Source organism: Polyodon spathula, chromosome 4, assembly GCF_017654505.1.
Source record: "Polyodon spathula isolate WHYD16114869_AA chromosome 4, ASM1765450v1, whole genome shotgun sequence".
Classification (NCBI taxonomy): domain Eukaryota; kingdom Metazoa; phylum Chordata; class Actinopteri; order Acipenseriformes; family Polyodontidae; genus Polyodon; species Polyodon spathula.
Window position 1 is genome coordinate 58,541,500 of NC_054537.1, and position 12,073 is coordinate 58,553,572.

General features: G+C 40.9%; 1 protein-coding gene across 2 annotated transcripts in view; it reads right to left on the bottom strand.

Annotated features, from left to right (window-relative positions):
- Positions 1–12,073, bottom strand: part of LOC121314676 (neurobeachin-like protein 2) — a 125,391-nt gene that overhangs the window by 16,156 nt on the left and 97,162 nt on the right. For both annotated transcript variants that reach the window (XM_041248172.1, XM_041248170.1), the window contains 7 exons: positions 10,228–10,385; positions 6,902–7,035; positions 3,997–4,104; positions 3,611–3,706; positions 2,640–2,764; positions 2,220–2,360; positions 1,827–1,957 (listed from right to left, as the gene is read on the bottom strand). In XM_041248172.1, coding sequence (XP_041104106.1) covers positions 1,827–1,957; positions 2,220–2,360; positions 2,640–2,764; positions 3,611–3,706; positions 3,997–4,104; positions 6,902–7,035; positions 10,228–10,385 — 893 coding nt within the window. The remainder of the gene's footprint in view (positions 1–1,826; positions 1,958–2,219; positions 2,361–2,639; positions 2,765–3,610; positions 3,707–3,996; positions 4,105–6,901; positions 7,036–10,227; positions 10,386–12,073) is intronic.

Here is a 12,073-nt window from a genome sequence, read left to right on the forward strand (position 1 = left end):
CCCACAGATTGATTTTCCCATCCGGATAAAATGCTGGATATTGCAGCTACAGGCACTTTGATAGAAGATAGTGACAGACCTTTGTGGAATAAGTGGCTAAGGTAAGTTAAAAAAGTAGCTAGAGAGATATCTGTGTGATCCAGTGATTTGGCATTACACCAAGAACAATTTCTCTCCATTTCCCTAATAGGTTAAAAAAAAGTAGGCGGCTTCTTAGATGCAAGTAAGATGTTGACTACTTGTTCCAATAGTCCTTGATTTATTAATTGTTGGTGTTCAATCTCCAGGCAGTTAGTTGTAACCGTGATTGTTGTTGTGCAACATCCTCCCCTTGTTCTGCGACAGCAGATTGCATCTTACTGGTAGATGCAAAGGTCCCGCTTCTGCTAGTTCCAGAATCTCCGAGAACCAAAACCTCTTGGTCCAATAAGAGACTACTAGAATGATAATGGCCCTGTGTCTCTTCACTTTCCTGAGTACCGCTGGAATTAGAGGTATGGGAGGGAATGCATACATCAGTGTGGTTGACCATGAAATGGACAGACCATCTGTTGTCATTGCATCCTTCTGTTGAAACCGGCAGCAAAACAGGAGCCAACTTGGCCGTCTGTTGTAGCAAACACGTCTACCGATGTTGGCCTAACTTCTGGAAAACCCGGATTGAAGACTGTTTTGGGCACATTTGTGAAACATTACTAAAAACCCTTTCTATAGCCAACAAGAGACTGGTGTCGGAGTGCCTCAAACTCTGACCCTCAAGTGAGTCACACACCGCAAGAGAACACTGCTTTGAGACGAAGGTCCACTTGGTTCACCTTACCCAAAGTGAATAGGTTTTGGAATACTTACACCCCCGGTTGGGGACATCGGCAGACCCCTAAACTCGTCTTAGAGATTAAATCTTTTTTTTTTTTTTTTTTAATGGTAGTGAAACGGTTACTAAATTTAAAAGAGGGTTAAACTCTTTGCCAATGATTTAAATTTTAATAATAATTCCGAGCCGAATGGCGATCGGCTTGGGGACGCTGACTGCGCGACTGTCGCTCCGAAGCGTGTGCCGTCAGCCAACCGTTTCTTTACACACTACAGAGTCACCATTCAGCCGCCAAGGAGCTACAGTGTGGGAAAACAACGCAGCTCCCGGGCAGCTGACAAGCAAGCCCACAGGCACCCGGCCAGACTACAAGGGTCGCTGGTGCGTGGTGAGCCAAGGACACCCTGGTCGACCTAGCCTTCCCCCACCCCCTGGCGAGGCTCATCCAACTGAGCGCCGCCTCCTGGGAACTCCCATCCACGGTCGGCTGTGGAATAGCCCAGACTCGAACCGGCGATGTCCAGGCTATAGGGTGCATCCTGCACTCATGCAGAGCGCCTTTACTGGATGCACCGCTTGGGAGCTCCTGAGATTAAATCATTTAAAAGTGTTTTTTGGTGTTTATTTATTTATTTTAAAAACAACAAGCATACTGTACACCAGTGGCACACAAATCTGGTCCTCAAGGTTTTATAGGTATCATTAAATAATTGATGAAGACCTGGAAGGAATTTATATGGGTACAGTTAAAGTAACTTAGGGTGCAGGTGGAACAAAGTCCAGGGGGGCTCCGGTCCTTGAGGACTAGAATTGTGCACCCCTTTGATACACACTTCCTAAAAGTGTCTAATGTTTGTTAATAGTAAGAACTCGGAAGAGCAGTTGTCTCACACAGGGCTTAAGATCGCACTCTCCAGCTTGTCAGATCACAGTAAAGCGACACAGCCGAGAATGGCACAGGGAGTACCGGCCAGTCCCTTTCCCCTGCCGGGGAGCCAGCATCTCCACTTACCGTTCATGTTCTCCAGGAACTCTGGGAAGTAGAAGAACTCCGGGATCAACTCCTTCACGTCTACGGGGTTCTCCATGCGTGCCTGCCAGGCTGCGTGCACAGAGTGGAACTGCCTGTCTGCACAGTCAAACCTGGGGACCAATGACAGCACACTATCAAAAGGGGGAGACACGGTATCACATTCGTTTTGAAGTACACAAAAACATTTGTTTAATGTTAAACTTAAAAGATAGCCATATTAAACTAAACTACAAATTATTAACTACAGTTGCATTTAAGCAGTACATTAGGGTACTTTTTGAGCCTACACTGCAAAGGAGTGATCTAAAAATACAGGATGCAGTTATGAAAGCCAACAAAGCCCTTGTATGAAGCCTGTGTGCTGTGCCCTACCTGCCGCTCTGCAGCTGAATGTGCAGGGTGGTGAAGGGCTCAGTCCGGATCATATAGTGCATGACTCCCGCTGCGTTGGAGTAGTGTGTGCCATAGTGGAATTTATCAATGGTGCCTGTGGAGTCCTCAAAACTCTCGTACCTGCGCACAGAAACAGAGACAGAGACACACTGTGAAAGGTGTACAGGGCACATTGTGAAACAAAAAGAACAACATGGCTGCACATTGTTATGGTCTAGCCAGTACGGTTTAAGGGCTGGCAAAATGGGTTGTTATTTACATTTATGCAAGTGGCACCTCTGAAATATATCCTGTGAATCATTAGGAAACAAAAAGAAAGACAACCGATATTGCCAAGCATGCTGTGATGCCCGACTTATGAGACAAGCTGCAGGAATAAGTCACGGAAAGCGTCCTCACTTTTCCTTCACGTCCATGGCGTGCCGGCTGTTGACCACTCCGATGGGTTTGGAGAGGTCGCGGAAGATGGCAGGGTTGTCTAGATCGAGAGTATCGGAGCTGTAGTCATACAGGATCCAGGGGAACTAAGGGAACACATCAACCCACAGGCAGCCAGTTCAGACACAGACAGGGATAAAATCACTGTAAAACTATAAAACACTCAATTATGTTAAATGTAGTATTACTAAAATAAACTTAAATTGAAAACATTTGTCATTGAATTTACTCAGTTTTTTGTAGTATTTCTAAACATTGCAGTGTGTATAGACTCACAGGCACTCTCTAAACCACTGACTTCACTGACAGTGAAGACTGACAGACAGACAAATCACACACTACATTTACACTCAGATATTGTGCCCACTAGGATGCTCTTAAATCGGGTGGCCACACTCCCTTTGATAGACATCAAAGATCTTCTATACACACAAGATAGTCAACTCCCCCTTTTTTCCCCTTCCCTGCCGATGCAGTGCATCATGGGAATCCAAAGAGTTCCGGTGGTGACTTTTCTCTACAATGTAAAGTCTGCTTCATTTCCCATTCAAGGCTTTCTCTTTTGAAAACAATTGCATTTTTTTTAGCAAGATTCACCTGGATTTGTTTAGAAACCCCTCCTTAACACATACGTGTTATTTCAATGTTTTCACTTGGCCTGACAAGGGCTCTTTATCACCAAAGTGCTAAAAAGTGCAATCTTTTTCAAAAGAGAAAGCTTTGAATAGGAAATGAAGCAGACTTTATATTATAGAGATAGGCAAAAAATTGCCACCAGTACTCTTCAGATTCCCATGATGCACCGCTTTGGCAGCAACAGAAGTTCCAAGATTAAATCAGCGGAGTTGACTATCTTGTGTATATAGAAGGTCTTTAGAGACAGCAACTCACACACAGACTTCCTTAGCACTGGATTCAGACAGACAGCTCACCACAGGGTATTGGGAGAGGTCGTTGTAGGTCCTGCCAGCGATGGTGTTCAGCTGCATCAGGTACTCAAAGTTGGAGATTTCTCTGCACACCCATTTCTGAAACGAGTCAAAAAACAGGAACAAGCATTATTCCCGTTACAAAAAATTTACCTCAGTATTTTTTGCAGTTCTACCATGTTTTTTTCATGGTTATACTATGCATTTTACCACTTTACCCTGGCTTGCCATGTTTAATAAAATGCTATAAAATACCTCTCTGGGCTTTACAATGTCTAACTACGATTTCTTACACTTGGCTATATTGTACTGTGGGATATTTTTATAAGGGTCTGCAGAACCACACAGCGCAGCCTGTGCAGAATTGTGTGTGCAGGGGCAGGCCTTACCTGTGTGAGCCCAGACGCCTTAAGCAGCTCCTGGGGTGAGCGAGACCCAAAGTAGAAAAGGTTGGGAGGACGGAGACCCAGGATCCGAGAGTACACTTTGTTTCGAACCTGCAGGTTACAGACAGGGAGAGAAATTATAACAGAAAGAGAGCCACACACACACACACACACACACACACACACTTAAGCTTATAAAACGATACCATTTCACCAACACTGGTACAGTGTGCGATTGTACGGTATCTTGGATCTGTTATTTACTATGACTGCAAAGTGGATCAGAGTTGGTCAGTGTGCGAAATAGCTTTTCTGCTACAGGTGAATAAATGGATAGATACTGTATTGTTGAATAAAATGTAATGCTAACTTACGAGTGCGAAACCTGGACCCTTAATGCAAAAATGACTCAAAAATTACAAACGACTCAATGGAGTTGATGCATGGTGGGAATAACAAGAAGAGACAGGAAAAGACAGAATGGATAAGAGCGCAAACAAAAGTATGCAATGTTATTATAAGAGCGAAAAAACTGACATGGCAGTGGGCCAGGCATGTAGCAAGAACAGAAGACCATCGCTGGACCAAGGAGATACTAGACTGGATTCCAAGAGATATACAGCAACCAAGAAGACGACATCAAAGAAGATGGCAAGATGAAATTAGGAAACACGCCGGAGCAACGTGGATGAGGGACACAGCAGACAGGCTTTTGTGGAAGAATCTTGGGGAGGTGGATTGAAAAAGGCTGAAGGAGATGATTTATAAAATATATTACTTTATTTATTGCCTCCACCCAGGTCTGCCTGAGCTGTATATAGGAGAGTGGCGGCCTGGTTGGGGTTGGAATGTCGTCAGTTCCTGACCTGTGTGTATTGTGAATAAAAAGTGCCCGTTCCTTTTGGTGCCTACTGAGCGTATCAAGAATGGAGGTGCGGCATTAGGCACTGTTTATATATATATATATATAGCATATATATATATATATATCTAGATCTGTATCTAATATATATCTATATATATATATATATATATATATATATATATATATATATAATATATATATATATACACACACACACACACACACACACACACACACACACATATTACTAGCATAAGTGCGTTACTAGCTCAAAACCAACGAGAGACATATTTTTGCGTGGTAATATATTCTGACCCATATTATTATTTTAGGTATTCTATGTTTCTTACCATCTTTAAGCTGAGACAGTTTCTTTTGTTTGTGTGAACTTCGACAGGCTTCAGTAGAAAATGCTGCAATCATAGTTATGTCTGCGCAACGCTGCCAAGAATGCTTCGGAGAGAACTTGGTCAAAGGTTGTCCCCATTTTTTTTGTACTGTCAAGATAATATTTGAAAAGGTGTTTTTCCAGGTCTTTTCTTATCAGGTGAAATGTTCTTGTTTCTCCCACTGAACGCGAATACGACGTTGTGAGGTTTAGGGCAGTGGGTATTTCTCTTCTTGTTCTATTTTTATTTTCTTGCTCTTTTAAAAATGTTTGTTTAAATTCTTCTGTTATTGTTGTGAACCTTGTTTTTTGGGGTTTTTTTTGTTTTGAATGTAGTCTATTATTGTCCGCTTTGCAGTGCTTATTGTAATTAGTGATAAACAGGGATCGTAGGTATCCGTTTGCTGCGGAATAACACGGAAAAACATGGACTTTAAGTTATCAGTGATTTGTTTTTTTAACACTATAAAAGTAACACTATAAAACATACAAGGGTTTTTTTGTTTATTTGATAATAACCAAATCAATACAAGTAACACAGGCAACTTTGCATAAGCTTACGTAACAGCTGTCTAATAAAACTGCTTCCGGTATTCAAGTTCAATTTACTTCAGAGCTGTTCAAAGATGCCGAAAACAATAAAAATCACCCCTAAAGGTCAGGTCAACGAGTCTGGCAATGACGAATGTCATGTCGATGGTAATACGCTGTTTTGTACCTCATGCAGAAGGCTGTAGATTACACTCATAGGCAGACCATTGTAGAACACATGGGAAGCGCTAAATTATATGAAAGAAAACGTAAACAAGATGAGGCAGGAACAACAGACCACTGTGTTGGGATAATTTCAGCGTCTTACAACTGCCAAAGAACCGCGCGAAACTGTTTCAGATTTTGTTAAAATGTGTGTAAAAGTCAGCATTCCTCTGTACAAAGTGGATCAACCAGCAGTTTGAGATTTTTCAGCAAGCACATTAGGGAGGTGGTGCCATTCCAGAGTTAGACCAACTGCAGCTTGAATGCTGCAGCTCTATTTTAACAATAGCCGTCCGTATGATGAAGACGAACTCGGAGCTGAACTAACATTAACATTTGTTAACAGGCAGCTATTTGTAATATTTGAAGTAAAAAAATAAATAAATATGTTTATTTTATTGATTAATGGTGCCACTAAGCTTGTAACTTGCTTAGAATTTGAAAGTGTAACCATTTTAATTTTATTTATTTATTTATTTAGCAGATGCATTCATCCAAAGTGACTTACACATGTTACACTGTAATACAAGGTTACAGTTCAAGAATAATTAAAGTTAGAAACAAAAATCCAGAGACACAAGTGTAACAAGAACAGCAATAAATACTTCCTGTGTTAACTGTTACCCAATAGTACTGTTTGTGTGTATATATTAGCATTAATAGGACAGATATGGGTAGCGTTCGCTGGGTAGATATTTGTAGTGTTAATAGGGCAGATGTGTAGTGTTAACAGAGAAGATGTGTAGTGTAAATAGGACAGGCATGTGTAGCGTTAGTTGGGTAGATATGTGTAGTGTTAACAGGGCAGATATGTGTCCTATACAAATGTCGCAGTCTCAAGTCCTGAGGAAGGAGTGCAGTGAGTTTAGAAATACATAAACGAATAAATGAAAAGGCACCTTCTTCTTGAAGTTGATGAAGTAGTGTGCCTGGTCGATGAAGAACAGCTCCAGGGCTGACCTGCGTAGGTTGTAACGTCGCAGGTGCACCTCCCTCAGCTGGGACAGAGGCCGCTTGAAATCTAACCCAATTCCTGCAGACAGAAACACAGCACTGCTGAGCCTCTCACGGTTACTCAAGCATCATCCACAATTAAACCACAACTGTCACAGGAAATATCAGAACACCTGCAGCAGGTAAATCATTTCCCCAGACAAAAGGCGATTTAGAATCCTTACGTGTGGTATCAATCCAGCTTGGAGAGCATATATTACTGAAGCAAGGGGCTTTTGTACCTCGTGATATAAACCAGACCACCACAGACAGCGGGCATATTAATTTAATCCCTTGAGCTCCAGGAAGCATGTCAAGATTTGCCATCTGTTCTATGGGGGTTATTTCATCTTACAGTGTGCATGCAGTATAGGCCAAAACTTCTCAAATGAGCCACTGTGGCCACTCTTAATCAGCTTTCATCTTAAAACAGCACCACTGTCCAGCTTTCATCCTGCACAATTCATGCTGCTTGCATTCTGATTCCTCATACTGCTTCTGTTAGCTGCTATTGGCCAGCATTAGCTTCTGTATAATCCCTGCACGTTGATTGGCTGAGCTTTCATTCTCATCAGGATTACATTTTTGGCATGCATCACACATATCTGCCCATTTAATTTTTTTGTCAGTGCTCATTGGTTGATCAACAAGAGTAGAAGTGATGTGAAAACAGCAGTATGGAGTAATATTATTTCCTTTAGTGCATGGAAACTCTCTGAATATTCAAACGAACATTGCTGCACATGAAGACAAAAATCCACACCTGTGTCTCCGCCATAAATTACACAGTTAATAGATATTACAATACGTATCACATGTTTGATTTTCTACCTCTACCAGGATTTGCATGACAGTTTCTAAAATGGCCAGTGATGTGTGGGATTAACATAAGAAACAGGATCAACAAAGCACTGCTTCAGAATTGGCAGTCAAATCAGGGGATACAGATAAGTCACCATCAAATGCTTCATGCTTTCCAAACACTGGCCCCATTGCCTATTTTCTGTTATGACGAGAGTAATAACATTTACTTTCTGAAGGTTATAATCTGAGTTTTGAGTAAAAAAGGCATAAGTAAATTCTGTGGGGCAAAGCAAAGCTTTTGCTGGAATATTACATTATTATTTTTTTGCTAACCACTGGTATAGGCTGCGGTGGTGCTGTGTAATGTTTGTTTTGCAGTCAGGGGTTTGTCCAGTGACATTTTAATCCAATTGCATTTCACGCAAAAGAATGAAAGAATTGACAATCTAAATGTCTGTATATTGGTATAACTAACTTGCTATTATCGGTACTGCAAACAAAATATATCAACATACAGGATTGACTGATGCAAGATTGGGAGATTTGGAAAACAATAACGTGTAAAAATACAGCAATAGAGCAATACACCCCATCATTCATCTCAATAGAGCAATACACCCCACCATTCATCTCAACAGAGCAATACACCCCACCGTTCATCTCAACAGAGCAATACATCCCATCGTTCATCTCAACAGAGCAATACACCCCATCATTCATCTCAATACACCCCATAGTTCATCTCAACAGAGCAATACACCCCATTGTTTATCTCAACAGAGCAATATACCCCATCATCCATCTCAATACACACAATAGTTAATCTCAATAGAGCAATACACCCCATCATTCACCTCAACGGAGCAATACACCCCATTATTCATCTCAACGGAGCAATACACCCCATTATTCATCTCAATGCATCGTATTGTTCATCTCAATATACCCCATCGTTCATCTCAATACACCCCATTGTTCATCTCAATAGAGCAATAACCCTATCATTATCTCAATACACCCCATAATTTTATCTTAATAGAGCAATACACCCCATCATTCATCCAAATAGAACAATACACCCCATCGTTCATTTCAATACACTCCATCGTTTCTCAATAGAGCAATACAACCCATCATTCATGTCAACAGAGCAATACATCCCATCATTCATGTCAATAGAGCAATACACCCCATCGTTCATCTCAACAGAGCAATACACCCCATCATTCATCTCAATAGAGCAATACACCCCACGTTCATCCCCCATTGTTCATCTCAAGAGCAATACACCCCATCATTCATCTCAATAGAGCAATACACCCCATTGTTCATCTCAACAGAGCAACACACCCCACTGTTCATCTCAATACACCCCATCGTTCATCTCAATAGAGCAATACACCCCATCACTCATCTCAGAGCAATACACCCCATCATTCATGTCAACAGAGCAATACATCCCATCGTTCATCTCAACAGAGCAATGCACCCCATCATTCATGTCAATAGAGCAATACACCCCATCATTCATGTCTGCATGCTTTCAAGGTTTTTTTTTTTTTTTTTTACCTGAAAGGTGTTTACATTCCTGTATGCTCCCACCAACAATAAACAAGTGAGTACTTCACAAAGACAAAAGACAGTAAAAGGGAACTGAAATGGCGTGCCGTGTTGTGTTTTGTAATAGTAACAATAAAGCAATATAATAATAATAATAATAATAATACTTGTGTGGCAGTGTGCCCTGCCCATGTGTGTATTATGTGTTATCTGTTGAGTGTGGTGTGTTAATGTTGGTGTTTATGTATATTGGTGCATGAGATATAAATGTGGGATATTTAGCATGGGTGTTGTATTTAGGCACAGGGATTGCACAATCGCTTCACGTGCAGATAAAATGTGTATTAATATGTGAGCATGGGGAATGCATAAATTAGTTCATGTGCTGGGGTTCAAGTGAATAATTCATTAGTAATTGAATCCCAGCACTGCTGTATAAAGAGTTGCACAGTTCACTCACTTGGGGTTGTGTGTTCGTAAGTGGAGAATGGGTGTGCAGAGGAGATTAAAACCAGAATTAAAAAGTACAACAATTGCTACCGCACTGGAGGGCCAGCACAATACTTGTTTAGCGTTCGTAAACAGTATATTTGTTGGTGTCTGTTCTTTTTGTTTGGCTATTTATTTTGGCCCAAACTGCCATGTTTTATCTGGTCAACCTTTTATTTTGTGTTTAAATAAACCAACGCAAGCAAGCGCATTTACATTTCACCCTCAGTACCATGAGTATGTTCCGGGTCTGACGTCACCAATACAAGTCACAGTTTGTACAACTGAAAGGATTCATTTGTCATTGGCACTTTTTTTAAAGAATGATTTGTTTTACTTCTCAAGCTGATATTGCTGGTTCTGCACAGACCACACCTACCTTCCTCAGTCTCCTCCTTCTCTGCGCTGCCATCGTAGAAATAGATGTGCTGTGTGGTGACCTCCAGACGACCCTGTATCACGGCAACGATGGTGATGAGCTCACAGTCCTCTGAGATCACCAGCTTCTCTTTCTGATTCTGCTCCTCCTCGTCCACCCTGCCAGAGGAGAAGGGGGGAGAGGAAGAGAGAGCGAGGAGAGGGAGAGAGAGAAAAAGTAAGAGGGGGGGTGAGAGAGGGCAGAAAGGGAGAGAGAGTGTGGGGGAAGGGTGTAAATTGGAGAGGGAGAAAAAGAAAGAGTAACATGTTCATTCATAGACACATTCCGTTAGTTACCAGCCTGCTTTCCAGCTCTCTCAGCAGTACATTATCCTACATGTGTTAAAGTTCCACAGTGTATCAATTTTCCATAAACCAAATCTAGCCAATCACGTACAGCTTAACCTGTTTCAATGGGTATTTCGATTCACGAGGATCTGTTGAAATTTAACACCAGCACCACCATAGTGCATGTCTGCTCTTAAGTGTTACTAAATATTTGAATTAAGTACCCATATGGTGTTTCAGCTGCAGAATCATAAAAATGAATTGAAGTTAGAAGCACTTGTTTTTTCAACCACAAGACCTGCAGTTTATGTGGCATACTGAAATCAATACAATATAGCTGACAGTTTAGTCTGGGCTTTGTTATAAAATCAAAGTCATTGTGAAAGAATGTATTATATACTCCTGTTGAGTGCGGAAACACTAATGAAAGTCATTCTCCACATCATATATTATTATTATTATTATTATTTACACTACATTTCTCAGACGGAACGACTGTGCCACCCTGAGTCTGACAGTGCAAAAAAAAACTCTCTGCACAGATCAGTAACTAAAGCTAGAGACTGTTGCATTTCACAATGCAACGAAGTACGGTGCGGATATACTGGATCAAATGGCATGGCTGTATTGTCAAAAATGGTACTCGCAGATGGCCTGTGGCTATTTTTTATAATGTTTTGGACCTGGCAGCCATCAACGCTTTGGCTTTGTACAAGGAGTGCACCGGCAACACAATCACTCAGGAGGGACTTAATTTTGCAGATTCAATGGCAGAGCTACGGCAGAAACATTTTGATAAAAGACACAAAAGCCAGCTGGCAAATGCCCCTCAACCTTCAGCCAGTGCTGCGCCCACTGCCACACGGAATAAAAGACTATGCCAGCTTGCTAAATACAACAAAAACAGAACTTTTGATGCCTGCGCCCGTTGTGAAAAGGCAGTCCGTGGCAAATGCACTGGTACAGTTGAAAAGCGTGTTTTCTGCGTAGATTCTACTGAGAAAGCTGTAATTGAACTCTGAACAGACACAGAGCCTTTGAACTCCAAGCACTTTCACGCTGCATAATATTTTAGTTTTATGCTATTTTTATAACTAGTTATTTATGTTTTAGAATTTTATATGTGCATACAGCTTTCTACACCTGTTTACACAAGTTTATTGCGTAAAGTTTATTTTATTACAGTTTTTCATGTTTATGTATATGTGCTCTTTTTGAAAAAAATAAAAAAACTTGTAATTTTCAATGTAAATGTGTTTCTGCTCTGAAAATGTTATGTATGATGTTCATAAATAAAAATATTAAGTTGTATCCGATTGTTTGTTTTTAATTTTCATATCGAAGCCGCACATTTTATTATTCTAGTGTTAAGCAATCTATCAATAACATACATTACAGAGCAAACAGTTATGAAACAAATTAATGTACCACCATGACCTATACCCTCAGTATCTACATGTTCAAATGATACATATGTACCGACAGCCACTTGAGACTGAAGTGCTATAACTAGGCGTGTG